The 18,877-nt window shown below is 45.9% G+C and overlaps 1 protein-coding gene across 2 annotated transcripts; it reads right to left on the bottom strand.

The window, feature by feature from the left end:
- Window positions 1-330: 330 nt before the first annotated feature.
- Window positions 331-18,861, bottom strand: ASL (argininosuccinate lyase). Of its 2 annotated transcripts, none has more exons than XM_082201475.1 (17): window positions 18,740-18,861; window positions 13,490-13,561; window positions 10,418-10,612; window positions 9,818-9,901; window positions 9,132-9,188; window positions 6,590-6,687; window positions 5,951-6,028; window positions 5,608-5,685; window positions 5,142-5,194; window positions 4,773-4,835; window positions 4,454-4,568; window positions 3,446-3,530; window positions 3,091-3,150; window positions 2,505-2,588; window positions 1,839-1,919; window positions 1,122-1,228; window positions 331-582 (listed from the first exon to the last, which is right to left on the bottom strand). In XM_082201475.1, the coding sequence occupies exons 2-17, from the start codon at window positions 13,499-13,501 to the stop codon at window positions 438-440; spliced, it is 1,395 nt and encodes a 464-aa protein (XP_082057601.1). In that variant the 5' UTR covers window positions 13,502-13,561; window positions 18,740-18,861; the 3' UTR covers window positions 331-437. The 2 variants fall into 2 exon arrangements, with proteins under 2 accessions (XP_082057601.1, XP_082057600.1); XM_082201474.1 differs by lacking the exon at window positions 18,740-18,861 and adding an exon at window positions 13,749-13,855.
- Between the last annotated feature and the right edge of the window lie 16 nt (window positions 18,862-18,877).

Below are 18,877 nucleotides of genomic sequence, written 5' to 3'. Positions count from 1 at the left end.
ACAGGAGCTAACCCGAGTTTATTTTATTCATTAAACCATGAATGTGGTTTTGAGTCTGTGTGAGATTGTACACCATACACAAATCTACCCTTCTGATAGGGCCCTCAAATTCCTGGCATGCTGACTGCTGAGAGTTAGGAGTCCGGCACATCAAGAGGGTGTGATGGAAGGAGGATCCGGCTGCCCGCCCTTGTGGGAGAACTTGTTCAGTAGAATAACAGAATTGTAGAGTTGGAAGAGGACCTTTGGGTCATCTAGTCCAACCCCCTGCAATGCAGGAAGAGTTGTAACGAAGGAGAAAGGGAAGGGGAGAAAAACCACGCAACAAAGTTTTCTCAGTGAAATCCAATACACCACTGTGTTTATTAACTCGGGATTAAACGTGATAAGCACAACCCGCAGCAAAGGGACAGTTTCCTTCCCCCACACTCAAAAGCTTAATCCTTCTGTTTCTTCAGGAGCTCCTTCAATTGCTCGATCTGGGTGCTCACGCTGCTCTTGGCCGTCCCGCCAGGGGAGGTGTACTGCTCCACGCTGCTCTGCTGGTTGAACACCTGGGAGATGTCGCCTCCCAGCATGGGGCTGGAGGAAAAGAAAATGCAGGTCAGTCGGTGGGTATTCAACAATATCCAGAGAACTAATCTATGTTGGTCACACTTTCAAGTGACCAAGAGACAGTCATGCAGGGCAGAGCTGTGTCAGGGGTGAGGGAACCTCAAACCAGGAGGCCAAATGTACCCCTAACAGGTTTCTCTGTCCAGTTCTCTGGGCCCTCCTCCAGGCCACACATCTCTGGCCAAAAGCCATACCCCTCCGAAGCCCCCGGAGTATGTTTTTTTGACTGGCTGGAAGTATCCTTGAGCTGGGATGGCTCTCTTTGGCCAACTAACATTCTGCCTTAGAGAGACTCTTGGAAGGAATGATTTCAACGCAGTATAAGATGCTGACGCCTTGGGTCTGCAGCCACAAGGGCTAGAAACAGCAGAGGTTGGATGCCCTTATGTCATGTATGATGCAGTCGAGGTTCCTGCATTGCACAGGGTTGGGCTAGATGACCGCTGGGGTCCCTTCCAACTCCACGGAACTTGGTTTTCACGTTTTGCAAAAAGGGCGACACTTACGTGATGCTCTTCAGGTCCTCTGGGGATAGATGGTTAAGAGTCACTCCTTTGGTCTCAGCTAAGTGGACCGCTTTCCCGACGGCAGTGTGGGCTTGTCTGAACGGCATCTGCAATCGCAAAAGCACACATTCAGGAGCTTCCCCTTACGTGGACCTAGCTGATCCCTGCAATCTTCAGACTGAATCTACAAAGAGTAGGAGGTTGCTGTGGCAGCTTCCCCCCTAGGACCTTAAGAGCACAAGCAGTGCCTACTGGATCAGATCAATGGTCCATTTGGTCTGAGGGGTATTGCGCAGACAAGGAGACCCAAACACCTGTTGGGGGGGGTCATCTCTTGGGAAACCAGCCCATCTTGCATCAAAAAGTGCTATCTGAAACTCGGGGTGGGTGTTCCCTGCTGAATTATGTAGTGGAATGTAATGGAAACAGATGCCCACATTTCCTGTGCAAGCAGAAATTTGCAGCGGTTTCTCCAGGAGATCATAGTTTTTGGTGGTCCTGCGGGTTGGTGCCCACCCAGGCCCAGATCCGCTGGGGAAGTCACTGGATCACAGCTCTCAAGTACAAATGCAAGTGGAATCTACCACTTTGGATCGGGAGTAACCAACATGGTGCACTGTCCCCTCCAGATGTTTTTGGGCTCCCATCATTCCTGGCAGTTGGTCCTATCTTCTAGGGGACACCATTGGGGTGGCTACCCCTGCTTTAGACACTCACCCCCTTGCGAACCAGGAGGTTGGCAAGATCCGTAGCCAGCATATCAGGGCTGAGGGCTTTCTCCATGGTTTCCTTGTTGATCTGGAAGAGAATATTTATTTCTTTTGTTGTTTTAAAATTGTATACACCACTTGATTGTGAAAAGCAGCAACCTCAGAGCGGTTTACGAAGAGAACAAAACAATCAAGTTATCAGTCAAAGCAGCTCTTTAAAACATTATAAAGATACAACTGGGAATAAGAAAACAACCCCAAAAACAGATTAAAACATACATCCATATTCTACGTAGGTCTCTGCTTACAAATCCCCTATTATCACATTGAACTTGTTGGTTGCTTAAAAAACACACTATAGAAAATGCATTTATAACAAAAATGCTTGAAATTCATTAAAAAGAAATAAATAAAGAAAAGAAACCCAATAGCAGCAGAAAGCTTTGGCAAGAGTAGTGAATGCTCCATTGCAAGACATCAGGTATAATGGATAGGCAATTTAAAATAATCAAATCCACTTTAATTGTGCAACCTGGGATTTGGTGGTATACCAAATTTTAAAAATTGTAACAGTCTGGAACCAGCCTTAGAAAGAGAGGGGGAGAGAATGGGAACACTTTTGGGCTTCCTCAGCAAGTAAGGGCAAACCTTCCTAAAAAATAATAATTCTTACCTGGAGAGTAGAGATCACACCAGTGGTGACCTGAAGCACGGCACTCAGGGTGTCAATCACATCGATCACGGCCTCCTTATCTTCCTGTTTTCAGGGGGAAAAACAGACAAATGCTTTTCTCTTTTTACATGAGAAATGTGCTGCTGAACCAGACGAGAAGGCCCACCTGGTCCTGCAAAACATCACATACCCTCCAATATTTCTTCAATGAAAATAAGGACATCCTAACGAAAAGCGGGACATTCTGGGATCAAATCAGAAACCAAGACGGCTTCTCTAAATCAGGGATGTCCCTGGAAAATAGGAACACTTGGAGGGTCTGACATAAGTCAGTTTCCCCTGGGAAGCTCATGAGCAAGGCCTTGTAGGCAATGGCCATCCCCTGCAATTTGTCCACACTGACCCAGAGAACAGTCTCAAGCCTTCTCTCAACCTGAGTGCTGCACACATCTTGTGGCAAGAAGTTCCACAGATCCTCTGTGTTTCTTACCCTCGATCCAAGCCCCAGCTGCAACCCAGCTGCACCAAAAGGTTGCAGTCTGTAACTGGGACCTAGGTAAAGCCATTAATGCCCCCATCCTTTTACCTGCAGGTCTTTGTTGTAGGCACTGGGGAGTCCTTTCAGTACCACGAGAAGTCCAATAGTCTGCAAAGAACAAGGAAGGAATGAGATGGGAGGGGGCATTTAATAACACTGAAAAAGCATGTGTCACAAATACATTCAGGTACGGACAAATCCACTGGATTTTTCTTTTAAAGGAAAGTTCTCAAGGGTCACCTGCATTTTATTCCTTTATCAACATACCCCCAATGGTCATCTAGTCCAACCCCCTGTAATGGTCATGTCGTCCAATTGTCCAACCCACTGCAATGCAGGAATCACAACTAATATTTTCGAGGCTTTGTCACTGACTGAACCGAAACCAAACCTGGGCACTCACCCTTCCGATCACACGGCCAGTCTTGCTACGGATCAGTTCGAGGCTGTCCGGATTCTTCTTCTGAGGCATCAGGCTGCTCCCGGTGCTTTGAAAAAAACAAAACAGAATATGTCACACTTAGAGCAAAGCAAGATCTGGGTTCAACCTCTCAGGCCACAGCAGTACTTTTCAGCCTCTCTGTGAGTGGGAGAAAAGCAACTTCTCTATATTTGCTCTGCTTGAAATTGCAGAGGATTCTGGAACAGGCCCCATTAGGGGCAGTGGTAGGCACAAGGCTATGAGCCACAGATCTCAGTGTTTGAGTAAAATAAAAATGAATTTGGGGGAAATTGAACTGAAGCTGGGTTGAGCTGAATTACTACCTGGCGTATTCATTTGGGAAGGGGAACAAATTAAAAGTTTGCATTACCTTGAGATGATACCTTGGTGATAATATAAGGGGAACTGAAATTATTTGGAGCAAGATCCATGTGGAAATTGAATGGAAGGGAAACTGCTGCGGAGTGCAAATTAATGGAAGAATTTATCTGAGACAATTTGGGTGGGGGCTTAAGTTTTCTTTTCACTCCTGTGACTTTAAGTTCTATGTTTGCTTATATTAGCATATGCAAATTTGTGCCCTGGTCCCAAATCTTTTAAGTATGTCAATACCTCTGTGCCTTACAGTGCACAGTCAGACCACAAGCTGCAGTTCATTAATTGTGCCATGTGGACTAGGAGCATGACCCCAGGAATATCCAGTGTAGTGGAGGAGGAAGCTGTCATCTTTGCGAGGGGGTGTCTTTTAATCCCCTATCAGCCATCTCATTCAGAAATTCCTGTTAAGTGAGCAAGGAAAACAGAGATCCCCAAATGCCTAGCTTAAAAGCCATTGGACGTAGAATCATAGATTTGCAAGGGACCCCTGCAATGCTAAATATTCTCTGAAAAGGTGGCCCTTCCACCTCTGTTTGGGCAAGACTGCCGGAGGAATCCCCAGAACAGGGTTAAGAAATTCCAAAGTGTTACCAGAATGCATCGGAGAGAGTGATGAATCCGAACTCCTTTGTGGCAAAGAGAATCAGGTCTTCGGCTAATTTGCTCAGGTGGATCATGAGCAGAGAAGAAGTGGAAAGGAACTCCACTGGAGGAAAAAAAATGAGGGGAAAAGAGATCTCAATGGTTGCCCTCAAACAGGGAACAAGAATAGAGTCCATCAGGCTGTCCTGTTTTAACTAGCTCACTCTTATTGCAAAGCCTTCAAGGTTCTAGTCCTCTGCAAACCTACCGCCTGCAACCGATTCCAAATATTCGGAACTCTGCCCTGACACAAAAACAGCACACTTACCCACAAAGTCACGGTCGCTCACGGCATCAATGCTGTTGATGCTGATGGATGCCATCTCGAGTTCTAGAATGAAAAAAGACAGACAAAAAGAGACACGTCAAGGAAATTTGAGCAAAAGAGTAACAAAGTCAGATTGATTCACTTTGCACACAGATGTTGCCACAAGCGAAGAGTAGATTAATGGGGTAAGAGAGAGAAAGAGAAAGTGAATGTATTGTTGTGTGAGAGGGGGGAAAGAGAAAACACCTCAGACCAATTCAGCCTAAAATCTAGGCTCCTTTATTTTTGGCAGTCTGTAAATGAACTCCCTCACCTCCTGGAAGAATGGTTTTGCTCTGTTTCATTTGGGAGGAAAAATGCACCACTCACCTTTACGGATAAGTTCACGGTCCAGGCCAAGAGGGTTGCCAGCCAGAGCACCACTGCAATAATAAAAATAAAATAAAATAAATGGAGAGAAGAGGTAGAAAGAATCCCTCCTCCCCAAACAGGGTCCTCTTCTAACCTCCCGTTCAGAGGAAGGGCAGCAAGGGCTGAAGCCAACTAGCAGGGGAGGCCCACATTGCCCAGCCAAAAACCTTTGCAACACTGCAGGGAGGTTGTACATGGGGTGGGAGCCATGGAATTGAGAAAACACTTCCCTCCTTTCCCTATACATACTAACAGTTTGCTGTCAGCAGTTACAGGATATATTGGTCCATTACATTACAATTATTCTTAAAATCCAAAGGAGACAGGTGTACACGCAACATCCTCAAGATTCACAGGTGATGATGAGCTACTGGTCTTAGCTGGCCCAGGTGTAACTAACACCAGAAGGAGATTCAGTTTTTACCTTCCCAAAGGCAGGACGTCGATCCTCTTCTTCACCTCCGAGAGACGCTCGGAATCCCTGGTCAAAGCCACGGCGTGGCTGTTGGAAGTCAAGAGGAAGAGACTTGAAGAGGAGGAAGCAAACCCACATCTCTGAAAAGAGGTGCCCGCCATCCCGCCCGCCAGGGCCAAGGAATTTTACTTCTTGGATCTGGAGCCTCCTGGATCATAGAAAGCAGATTTTGGTGACCTAGCACTCTGCACATGCTCAGGCTATCTCTCCCTTCCAGGTTGAAAGCTGCTGCAGGATGGATTGGGGCAACTTACTAGAAGGAACTCCGGAAGGTGGGGAAGGCATCCGTTACCTTAATAAGAGATGGCTCCATCTGATTGGCTGAGCCCTCTGCAGGTGGGTGTAACCAGGAAGGATCACTTCAATTTCACTGCAAAGAAACACAGGAGACCACCAAGTTACAAAATCACATTTCACTGACTTTGGACCAAGTTTGTTGCCTACTGCACAAAGAGTTGCAGAGTTCTCTCCACCCATTCTTGGCCTCTGGCCTTGCCCTTTTCTGACACATGGCTCCCAGATGGTTGCCCAAGAATGTAGTCCTCACACTGGGGAAAAGGAAAAGATTCCCTCCTCCAGCTTAGGGCTTCAGAAAGCCAATACCAGCCATTAAAGTTGTCCCCAGAAATGAACTGGCAGCCAGAGTGACTAGTCCAAGAAGAAGAGGGGACAGCGTGGTTTAGTGGTTAGAGTGTTGGACTAGGGCAGACCAGGGTTCAAATCCACCACTCGGCTCACTGGGCAACCTTGGGCCAGGCACTGCCTCTCTCAGCCTAGCCTACCTTGTAGGGCTGTTATCGGGAATTAAATGGGGAAGCACCATGCATACCACCTTGAGCTCCTTGGAGGAAAAGGATGAGATATAAATGCAATAAACTATATATAAGTAAAATGTGGCGGAGGGGCAGGGAGAAAATAAAGAGAAGCTTACGCAGAAGCACGCTCCACCAGGGTGCGGATGAGCTGCTGCAGGTGGCCGGAAAGCACTGTGATAGAGCTCTTCATCAACAACCTCAGGTCGGTCACCACCTGGAAGAAAAGCCGCAAAGCATCTCACTGCTCAGGCCTCACGAAAGAAAGACCAACAATTCCACCTGGAGACGCTGATCTGGCCCCTTTCACAGAGGATGCTGAAGAAGGTCATTTGGGATCCGTTTAGCTGGTCAAGGATACCGTTCCAAAGGCACGCCCCACATGTCATAGTGGCTGGGCAGTTGCTAAGATTGGGGGGTTCACACTGAAAAAGAGCCCTGCCTTGTGGCCCCTGGCTTGCTCACTTGCCTCTTTCCCTGATGCGCATGCCAACCACAAGGGGCAAGGAAGAAGAGCATTGGAGGGTGTTTTGTCTAAGCCCTTCTACCCAAGAAACCAGCAGAAGGTCCTGATGGCATCCAAGAAAACCGTTTTGGAATCCATATAGCATTTGATTGCTTGGAGTGGACATCCTTTACCCTGGCCTCAAAGATGTCCATTATTGGAACACAGCCGTTACTTTTGAGAAACATGTTGTTCTCTCCTACTGGGTTGGAGGGTGGGGAGGATGGGAGTGAAGGCCTCCTAGTTTCCGATGGGGGGGGGGGCGTTCCCAGCCCTACCCAGAGACACCATTGGGGATCAAACTCGGGACCTTGTTCAAAGCAGGTGCTCTGTCACTGAGCTATGGCTCTCGCTGCTGCTGCTGAGAGTGCAGAGCTAGATCTCATGGGTTTGACTTAAAGGAGAGTAGAATTTTGTTCCATTGGAAGATGGCTTCTACAAAACCTATTGGTCCATCTAGCTCAATGCCGGCTCCATTCACTTGCAGCAGCTCTCTAGTTTGCAAACGAACAATCTGGGAGCAAAGTGTTGCTCTCTCACTGAGCTATGACCCTTACCTGTCTTGCACACATATGTTCATACACTTTAATAATAATGCAACGATGAATTCATTAAAACACATTTCTATTTCCTACAGCTTGGGAACATTTCTTCCCCCGTTCAGTGACATTCTGGGCAAACATTTTCCTGCACCTCAGTGGCCAGTTGGGTAAGACCACATCCTTGGTCTGCCCCTGCTTCCATCCCCCAACTCCTTTGCCTCTGCTGTGGGTTAAAAATTGCTCGTTTAATAATGTATTACTATTACTAATTTTTAAAAATGCAGGTAGTGAGTCATGGAAACTTGTCTGCAAAAGCAGATTTTTCCACTGAGGGTCTCCTGATAAGAATCTGGGTGCCTTGGTCCTATACACACTTACCTGGGAGTAAGCCCTATTAAATTTAGTTGGAATTACTTCCAAGTAACCATGTATGGAATTGCATTGGGGGGGGCGCTCAGCTGGAGGCCAGTTAGCTCCCTACAAGGCCTGAAGGACCAGTATCTGGCTGTGGGGAATGCAGGAATCAAGATACAAGATATATTTGGCACAGTTCAGGTACCGCTTCATTGCTGAGTGAACTGGAGGCGGCCATCCAGTGTGAGAATAAGCAGGACTTGAACCCATGGCCTTCAGAGATGCTGACAAGCTCCTTAACCACCAGGCCACTTTGCCTCTCAACTGCAACAGCTCTGGGCTAGAGGAGGAAAAGAGGGCTTTGGAGGAATCAGCTATGGAAAGGGGCCACCTTGAAAGAGCAAACAGACTCCGAATTTTACACAAGCAACTGGTCCCCAAGACCAAGAACATATTTTTAATAATAATAAAGAAGAGACAGAAAGCTCAGTAGCTATGAATGAATAGCTCGTTGTACTCGGTTCAGAGTGTTGGGTACCAGAGCTGTTGGGCTAGGGAGAAAAACAAAGGCAGCTGAGATGGAGATACAGTGGTAACTCAAAGCACTTTTGAGTTATAATGTGTGCTGTTCTGGTCGCCTCATCCCAAAAAGGATATTGGAAAAGGTTCAGAAAAGGGCAACCCTAATGATCAAGGGGATGCAGTGACTCCACAGCGCCACCCGCTCCCTCTGATGCTTGACTAAATGGGCCATTGACCCGATTCTCTTATTTATGTTGTTACGACCTCAGCAAGGAGGAAGGACCCACCATCCCCACCCCAGTGGAGTTTGCAGAAGAGGAGCCGGAAAGCTGATCTCATGCAAAGAGATTCAGAGCACGATGGTGCAACTCCCGAGTTCAGAAATGTGGGATTACTGGCTGTTTATCCTCTGTATCAGAAAATCCCTAAACCTTGCACAATCTGACTTCGGCTGGACACAGGAAGGGGCAAAGGGCAATGGCTTAAATCAGGGTGTCTACAAGAATCCCTCCTCATTTCCCCACCATCTTGTGAGATTTTTTTGGAAGTGTGACTTATCTGGAAAGCTTCAAGGACTAGAAACTTGACGTTATATTTTAAAACAGAGTAGCTTTTTCAGAACGCCCCCTTCATCAATACCATCTGCTACTACATTTACATAGGAAACAGGGCAGAGAGAGAGAGAAACGGGTAGGATAGCTAAAACTGCTAATAAGCCATCCACTCTTGTTTTCCTACTTGATCGTTTCTGCTTCTTCCAGTGTGAAGCTTGCCAGCCACATCACCAATCAGCTCCTGGAAAAAAGGAGTCATCGTCATTGTCAGTCCAATGCTTTGGAGGAAGTAGATCTTGAAAACAGTTATTCATTGGCTACGTTTGCATGTAATGCTAAGCCATGGTTTGTCTGAACCAATGGTTTGCCGAATGAACCATGCTTGTCTCCCCAACAAGTAAACAAACCATGGTTTATTACTTTAAAGCTGGGGTCCTTGATGTGGTGCTTGCAGGCACCATGGTCTCCTCAGACAGCCCCCTTGGCACCCACTTAGGCCCCATGTTCATCCCTTTTTTATTTTCATAATTTGAGGTGATTTATTTATTTATTTTTGCTTGGGGATGGTTCTGTGAGGTTTGCTTGTTTGGGGAGGTAGGGCTCTGTGGATCTAAAAGCTTGGTTTGTTTTCGACCTGCTTGTGCTTTCGGCCTCTATGATCCTGCTGTCCTATAGTTATCCAACCGTGTTTGTAGCCCAAAAGGGCTATTAGGACACTGAAAATTAGGGTATGGATCTCTTTTGGTGGACAAACAGGAGGTAAGGGGAAGCTTGCTTCTTCCTGAAATGGACATAGCCAAAAATCCCTTAGAGTCTACAGTCCCCAGAAGAAAAAAGCCACAGAACGTAGATTGAACAGGTGCACCAAACCTTGAGCCTGCGTTCAATGGTAGTGTGGATGTCCTCATCAGTTTTGGTGATCACCAAAGTGCCCTTGGAAATCTCCTCAGAAATCTACAAATACAGCAGAAAAATGGCTGGTTAGTAATTAACAAGGCGGTCTTTGCTGCTTGTGTTTGTGGCGGGATGAGTTAGAGAGTCATTCATGCATTTAACAGCTGAGTCCAAGAAACTGTGTTTAGGAGCCCTGCTTCTTTCCAGGAGAAAGTCAAAAAGAGCCAGCATGCACTTAGGGGTGTCAGCATATTGGGAAGTGGATGACATCACCCACCACAGAAATATTTTTGGCTCTGGGGTGCTTTTATAAAAGGAACTGTACACTGGATAAGGAGAAGTTGATTCTTCCTTCTAACAAGGAATCCCAGACTGATGTGATGGGGGGACACAAATTGCATGCTCTTGAAGTAGAGATTTTCTAACCTGTTCTTGGCAAGGAAAGAGGGGAAACAAACCCACACAGGCCCCAGTTCTTAAATTCTAATGTTCCCTACTCAAGATGAAACAGTCCCCGTCTCCCAAAGCACCCTTTCTAGATCTTGTAAGCTTGCTTTGAAGTTCCCGGATCAATACCTTCTCAAGCCCACCGATGATCTTCTCCACTTCGGCTTTGGATAAGATCCCAGCTTTCTCCAGAGCTTTGGCATAAGCTATACTTGAGCGGACGTCAACTTCTGCCAAGCGATGGTCTACCTCTATCGAAGAGTTGAGCTTCTCCATGATGGGATCAAGACTCCCCGTCAGCCTTCCTCCGTAAAGTTTATCACCCTAGGGAAAGAAGGAAGATGCCTTGCGCAGGTTAGCAAGAATGAGAAATTAAGAAGGAATGTAGGAAATAACTCTAGCTAAGTATTATTCACATGGACTGGATCTCCAGGGTTTCAGACAGGGAGCATCTCCTAGCCCTATCTGGGAATGCAACTGGGGACTGAGCCTTCCTTGGAGGTTTGTTTTAGCAGAGCTTGGATGGCAAATCTACCATGTATGATTCAGTCAGGATTCCTGCGTTGCAGTGGGTTGGACTAGATGACCCTCGGGGTCCCTTCCAACTCTACAGTTCTATGATTCTAAGCTGGCTTGTACTTCATTACACTGTTGGTCCATCTAGCACTGACTGGTAGTGGCTCTCTGGGGTTTCAGGCAGGGCACGTTCCCAGCCCTACCAGGGTTGAACCTGAGACCCCCCCCCCCAAGCGGCAGAGCTCCCCTCAAATGTTGAAGTCTGATTCTGAAATCATATGACCCACAGGTCTACCTCTGGAGCTCACCGCCTCTCCCTCCCCCCCAGCCAACTTTTTGGTGAATCCAGCACATATAGCTTATTATTGATCTTCAGCGGAACACTCAGTGGATCACAATCTGCTTCTGTCAGCACAGGATTCCGTTGCTGCAGCTGCTCCCGTTGCCTCAAAACAAATAGGAGGGCAACATGTGACTGCTCTGCCTCTTCAGGAGCCAAAGGTCAGCCGGCCAGGAAATATCATTTCAGGGTCAAGCCACATTGAAGCCTGCATTCAGCACTTTAAAAAGTAAAAATGCTTCTTTTTCCTGGGCAATGCCAGTAATGGAGGTTAGCATTGAGAAGCATCACTTGCAAATACCCTTTTTTTGCAAGAGACAGCGAGTCTTGTTAGGGGAGGATTTGCTTTCAAAAGGAAAGGTCTCTTAACACAGGACTGAGTCAGACCTGCCGGTCCATCCCAGCCTTACTGCATGCAAAGAAGATGCTCTGCCACAGAGCCACAGCCTTTGCCCTGAAAATAAAGTTAAGATTCTAGTCCTCATGCTTTTGAATCAAAGAACCCAGGAGGCTGCCTTACGCTGAGATGCACCGCAGGTCCATCTCACTCAGAATTGTGTGCACTGACTGGCAGTGGCACTCCAGAGGTTTTGGCAGGGAGTCTCTCCCAGCCCTACCTAGAGATGTTATCTAGGAATGAACCCGGGAGGTTCTGCACACCAAACTGATGCACTGAGCTGCTTGCCCTCTGCCCTATGGAGGTTTTTAAACAGAGGATGGGCTGCCACCTGTCAGGGATTATCTAGCTGTGGTTCCTATGTTGTAGGGGGTTGGACTAGATGACCCTTGGGGTCCCTTCCAACTCTAAAGTTCTAGGAATCAGTATAGATCCTTCCAGTAAAGCATGTGCAAGTCAGACTGTGGATCCACCTTGCCCAAGAGTGTCTGACTTGACCAGGAAACGGCCCTCAGCCGTGCAAGCTCCTTTGAAATGGATGTGCCAGGGTGGGCGTCAGGCTCCCCAGGAGCCTTCTGTATGCAGTGCAGGTGCACCACCACAAAACCCGGCCCCTTCCAATCTCTTCCCAACCCCTGGGCCTTCCAGCATTGCAAACCCCTCACATTCCCACCCTAAATTCATTCGCCTCTAGAACATAAGAACCACCTGCTTGATCAGGCCAATTGCCCATCTAGTCCAGCATCCAGTTCTCACAGTGACCCCACCCAGATGCCTGTGGGAAACCCCTAAGCAGGGATGTGAGCACAAGAGCATCTCTCCCTTCCTGTGGTTTCCAGCAACTGGTTTTCAGAAGCATCGCTGCCTCCAGCTTTGAAGGCAGAGCGCATCCATGATGGTTCCTAGCCACTGATAACCTTCACCTCCGTGAATTTGTCCTATCCTCTTTTAAAGCCATCTAGGTTTATGGCCATCCCTGCCTCCTGTGGGAGGGAGTTCCATAGTTTAACTATATGCCCTGTAAAGAAGAACTTCCTTCTGTGTGTCCTGAAATCTGCCAACATTTAGCTGATGGCACACTATAAATAAGAAGGTTCTATGATTCAATCCTACAACGGGTCAAAAAAAATGAAACTTAGATACCCAGCAATAGCTGTTGTCTGAAAACTCAGGCACCAGATGTCTAGAATCTAAGTGCTATAAATGAAACCATTCCATTGGGGCTGTTTAGCTCAGTACTCTGCCTCCAACACAGGGTAGTTCAATGGACTCACATATATGCATGGTTTAACAGCCAGGCCCTTGTTCACTAACAGCAGTGACAGGTACGCTTCCTCTAACCATGGAGGGTATACGAGTCTCATCTAACCATGCTAACAACCCCAATAAAGGGGCACCCATATGTCTGCTCTGCAGCAATGGAATACACCATATATTTTATTTATTCACATCCTACTCTCCAGCCCTGGAAAAAATGCTCATCGAGAGGCTTACAAATTTCAGTAATAAAACAACTCCTGATCTCGGGCTTAAATTGTAAAGCACATGACACAAAAGGAAAAGGGTTTCGGAGGGAGGAGGAAAACAGCAAACCCAGAAACTGGTTCTTAGCATGTAAGACCCTTCAGCAGCTCTTCGGTGACAGTGAATTCCACCATCCCAAAAAATCCCATGCTGCAACCATGCCCTCTCCAGCATGCAAGCTACTGTCAGTGCCATCAAAACGGAAAATGAATCACAGAAATAACTACAAACCCTAATTTTGCTCAAACTGATTTCTGATGGGAAGCCTCCGCAATGACAAACCTTATTGTGGACAGGGATGGAAGGTGGGGTTTTGGGACAGGGATGGAAGGTGGGGTTTTGGGACAGGGATGGAAGGTGGGGTTTGGGGGGGGTACGGGGGGTACAGGGGGGGGAGGTGAACTTCCAAAAACTCCCAGCTCACCTCGGATGCCATGTCTGGCGATGTTTCCTCCTTCTCCAATTTGGCTTAGAAAGAAAGCAAACTTTGCAAAATCTGGAAGAGAGCCAGAGATTGGGGGTGGTTTGATACTTGCATAAGAAGCCCGCCCCTCTACCATCCCAGACAGACAGACAGACAGACACAGCGAGACAGAGATGCGGTGCATCCTTTCCCCTCTTTGCAAGGCTACTGGAGAGACCGCCAGGGAGCGCCCCGCAGCTGCTTCCCACGATGGGCTCACCTGCTGCGCCTCTGAAGCACCAACCAGCCGATCTGTGCTGTTCCAAGCCGCCCAGGGCTCCCCTTTTCAAGCGGCGGTCTCCAGCAAGCCACGCCCCCTGGGCGGGGCTTACTGGCAGAACGGATAGCTGGCCCCGCCCACCGACCCTCTGGCTTTACCCCAACGCTTCTGGAAGGGCTGCTCTCAAATCTGTATTCCTAATAGCTCGAAGTGATTAAACTCATCAAGAGATATCAAACTCGCTCTTGTTGCAGAGTTTCGTTTTTTTACCGACTCTGCCTCCAAATCTTAGGAAATAATTTAGCAAGTTATGTGTGTGGCGGAGAGAGGGAAGTATTATATTATAGCTAGATTATGATGATCCCTCCCCATCTATCTATCTATCTATCTATCTATCTATCGCATTCAGTTCCCACCTTTTTGTCTAAGAAGCCCGGGAGGGCTTAGAAAAGTCAGCGCACAGCCTTGATTAAACATGTTGGTTGTAGGATGCTGATATGTGTTTTGATCTGTTTTTAGCTTATTGCTGGTTCATTAAAAAAACAACAACTTATTATTCAGATGTTTTAGATTAGCTGCCTTTGACTGGTTTTACTGATCATGTAATGGTTTTGTTCTTTTTGTCGCCCTTCCCCCTTTGCATCAAATATTCCAAAATTAGAGGTGTTGTGTTTGTGCAAGGCTTTTGCCATCTAAGATCCAAGAGGCAAAGAATGAAGTGCGTCAAAGAATGTCACATTCCTGCTTTTATCATTTCTTATTTTGTTATAAGGTAAAGGTACCCCTGACCATTAGGTCCAGTAGTGACCGACTCTGGGGTTGCGGAGCTCATCTCGCTCTATGGGCCAAGGGAGCCAGCGTTTGTCCGCAGACAGCTTCCGGGTGGTGATTTTAAGTTGCTACTCCTGCATTCCAACAGCGGTTGACAAATCAGATCAAGAAAATGGTTTCAAAAGCAACCCTGTCCATCATGTCCAAATTCCTTTCATATGTATCAATCTCTCCCTCCTCGTACCATGTAATAACCTATGCTGTTTAATGGGTTTCCCCCCTTTATTAATGACACAAATCAGATAAGGTTAAGCACTTTAGCTTACTTATCTAAATAGGAGATGTTATCCACCCCTGCCCTGTCTGGAAATCTCACTTTTGGGTTGCTGTTGTGATGAGAAATGCAGTCTGCACTGGCTCAGGGAAGCAAAGTAACACAGGAAGCTTAATATTTATTTGTTGGTTATTTATTAAATTTGTATACCGCAGTTTGCAACATGAAAATACAAAATGAGAACGCAAAATATATAATAAAAACAAGACCCAACCCCCCCGACAAACCAGCAACTCCCCTCCCATAAGCCTCCTTATGCTAAAACCAGGGGGTGAGTCCCCCAACCCTCTTGGGCCCATGTGGAAATCTGAGCAGTTAAGGCACCACAAAATACCCATTTCACAGAAGGAAAAATGGGTGATGTTCAGAAACTACTACCCACAACACAAATCAAACCAGCATGGGTGTAGTGGTTAGAGTGTTGGACTAGGGCCCAGGAGATGAGTTCAAATCTCCACTCCACCATGAAGCTAACTGGGTGTCTTTGGGACAGTCACCTTCTCTCAGCCTAACCTGTTTCACAGGGTTATTGTGAGGATAAAATGGAGAGTAAGAGGGTGAGAACGGTGTATTCCACCATGAGCTGATGGGAGTTGTAGTCCTAAATTTCTGAAGGGCAGCAGGATGGTAAAGGCTGACCTAAAGGAACAACTGAAGCTGTGTGTCCCATTAGCCGATTGCAAAAAATCTAAATTCATATGAAACATTTTTCTTTGATATGCAGATTCTTATTTCCCCTGAAGGTACTGAAGATGATTTCTGCCTCCCTTTCCTCCGTTGTTGTGTTTTCCCCTATGTCATTTTGTTTATTGTAACCTCCTTGGGGCAAGGACCTGCCTTCTTGTCCCTTGCAAAGTGCCAGGCACATTGACAAATAGACCACAAGCCATTATACTGAAAAAAATTCAGTGTAATTGAATCAAAAATGGTTGGGGCAACGTCTTGTGTCTTTAAGAGTACGCATAATTGTTTTAAAGTAGTTTTTAATGTTGTATTTTGCATTGCTGTCACCCACTCTGGGACTTTCTGGTGAAGAACAGGTAGGAAATATAATAATTGTAATTTTATTATTATTCCTAGATTTGTGTGTGGTATACTGTAGTGGGTAATGTCGAACTGGGACCTGGGAGAGACAAGGGTCCAAATAAAAATTGCTGGATGTGACCTTGGAGGCCAGTCACTGACTTTCAGCCTAAGCTACCTTGCAAAGTTGTTGCAGGGATGAACTTGGAGGGGTAGAGGGGGTTGTAAGTCAACTTGAGCTCCTTGGTGAAAAAGGTAGGATATAAATGCAACAAACCAACAAATAAATAAATAATAAACATCTGGGTCCTCATAATATAAAACTTTTATTTCATTATTCTTAGATTTATGTGTACAAATAAAATAAAAGTTCCTTTTAAACTATTTTAAAACTGAATAGCATAGCAATGATTCTTCATTCTTTAAGAAGCAATTATGTTTAATGAATGCGGGGTGCTAAAATGAGCTTTTTTTAAAAAAAAAAGTACGTTCAGCATTGCAAGAAAGATTCTGTATACATCCTGAAAGTGCTGGTGAAATGCTTGATCAGCTGAACTTGTATGTAGAGGTGTTGACATTTTTGTTTTTTAAAAAACCAGTTGTTTTAATGAATAGGGAATGTTTGTGCGTGTTTCCTTTTTTTATAAAAAAGAAAGAAACAGAAAAGGAAAGGAAAGGAAAGGGGAGAGAAAAAAGACACTTTGGTGTCATCAGCAAAATGCTGAGCGTAGTAAACATCTTTCATGACAAAGAATACAAATACTCACAATAGCTGGCGCTGGGCCTCTCTGCTTTCAATAGTTAATACCAACATGCACACAAGTGACCCTGGGCCCCCCTGCCATCTCACTCAGAACGCTGCACCGAAACGTTGCTATGCTGAGCACACTTTTTTGGGGAGGAAAAAGGGGACAAAGTGCCTTTGTTCTCTCTGTGTTGTCTAGCAACATGGCTGGGCCAGGGACCAGCAAGAAAGCTCTCTCTGTGTGTATATATATGTTTCTCTTTTGCTAACCAGAGGGTGCTTTCATGCAACCACTTATCGTAGCTGCTGTTTTTATTTCATAGAATAATAGAACTGTAGAGTTGGATGGGGCCACCAAGGTCATCTAGTCCAACCCCCTGCAATACAGGAATCTTTTGCCCAATGTGGGGCTCGAACCTGTGACTATGAGGTTAAGAGTCTCTCACTATCTACTAACTGAGCTATCCCCGCTCTGATGTTATTAAGGGACAGATACAATAGAGTTCAAAGCTATAGATTTCGGCTCTCATGCTCTACTGGCTGAGCTATACCATACGGACTTAGCTGTTGCCAAAAACACACTGCTCAATTGTAGCAGAAAAACCTTGAAGTGGTTTACAAAGAGAATAAAACAATTAAATTATCAGTAAAAACAAGCATGGCCAACAGCCAGGGATTGTAGAAGTTGTAGATCTGCATTATCTGGTGGGGAAAAGTTTTTCCACACCCAAGTAAAAGGGGAAAAATTTCTGTAGCTGGACTGCGTAAGAACGTAAGAAGCGCTTGCAGAATCAGGACTGCGGTCCCACGCCAAATGCACATTTTGTTTGTTTATTTAATATCCCACCTTTCTTCCAAGGAGCTCAAGGTAGCGTACAGGACTCTCCCAAAGGGCTGCCTTTGAAATGTGATCAGAAACTTTGACTGGCTCAAAGAGCTGCAGCCAAACTGTTTGCAGGGGCTGGTTATAGAGAAGCAGATGACTCCTTTGCTACAAGAGCTCCACTGTTTCCAGGCACAATTCAAAGTGCTGGTTGTGACCTATAAAGCCCTACGTGGCTTAAGTCCAAGCTATCTGAAAGATGGTATTCCCTCACTTGCCCAGGCTCTGAGATCTTCAGGGGAGGTCCTTCTCTTGGTGAAGAAATTCAAGCACATTGCTTCCCCCAAAGGATCCTGGGAACTGTACTTTCTCCCCCCCCACAGAGCCACAATTCCCAGAACCCTTTGCAAACTACTGTTCCCAGGACTCATAGAAGGGATCCTTAGGGTCATCTAGCCCAGCTCACTGCAATGCAGGAATCTCAACACACAGTCCTCCATCCAATTTGAAACCATACTGGACCCTGCTTAGCTTTGCAAATGTGCTAGCATTTTTATTGCTGCACCACATAAGGGGAAGTGGCACACTTTCTAAACGTGCCTTGGCTATGCTCTAAAACACATGGTGTGGTTTACTAGGAATAACCTCACAGGTTGTTAATGAGTTTTAGTATCTGCAAGTTGCTTTGAGTCATTTTCAGTGGATAAAGTGACAACCATAATAATAATGATAACAATAATAGATTCAGGTAGGTAGCTGTGTTGGTCTGAAGCAGTCAAAATAAAAAAAATTGTCCAGTAGCATCTTACAGACCAACTAAGTTCGTTCTGGTATAAACTTAGTTGGTCTATAAGGTGCTACCAGACAATTTTTTATTTTTTTTATCCCCCCCATAATAATAATAATAATAATAATAATAATAATACACTTGATCTTAGCCAAAAGGCCAAGAAGTGATGTTGATTATGATAATAAAAAATGGGGTAGTAGCAGTGGTGGGAATACGATGTGTACCTGCTATAAGGTGGCTGCTGGTTCGATTCCTTTCTATGGTAGAAGTTATTTTACACTGTAAAAAGTACTCTTAAAGTGACATAATAAGATTAAGAATGGTGCTACGAGAGGGACGTGGGTTCGATTTCTTTATATGCTAGAGGTTATTTTAATTTACACTATAAAAAGTATTCTTAAAGCGACCTAATAATAACAATGAGGATGGTGCTGCGAGACTGACGCGGGTTCTATTCCTTCCCGGGGCAAAAGTCATACTCCAGCGTGAAAGGTATTATTGATACCTTCATATACTATTTCCTCCCTTTCCTACGGAAAGAGCCGTCCGCCCTGAACTCCCTCGAAGAAGGTGGGAGGAGGCCGCCGAGATCCCCGCTCCGACCGGGCCGCCCTCCCGTCTCGGAAGTATCGCCCGGAGGGGA

Source organism: Podarcis vaucheri (genome assembly GCF_965113315.1).
Source record: "Podarcis vaucheri genome assembly, chromosome: 15".
Classification (NCBI taxonomy): Eukaryota; Metazoa; Chordata; class Lepidosauria; order Squamata; family Lacertidae; genus Podarcis; species Podarcis vaucheri.
Note: the sequence above shows the minus strand (reverse complement) of the source record. Positions and strands in the feature narration are given on the sequence as shown.

Bases quoted from the DNA above. Each gene is read 5' to 3' on its own strand.
- ASL (XM_082201475.1), bottom strand. The intron at 4,569-4,772 runs GTAAGTGTGCTG...TTTTTCCTCCAG, and splicing joins GAGCGACCGTGACTTTGTGG to TGGAGTTCCTTTCCACTTCT. The intron at 2,589-3,090 runs GTAAAAGGATGG...CCCTGAAAACAG, and splicing joins CCTACAACAAAGACCTGCAG to GAAGATAAGGAGGCCGTGAT.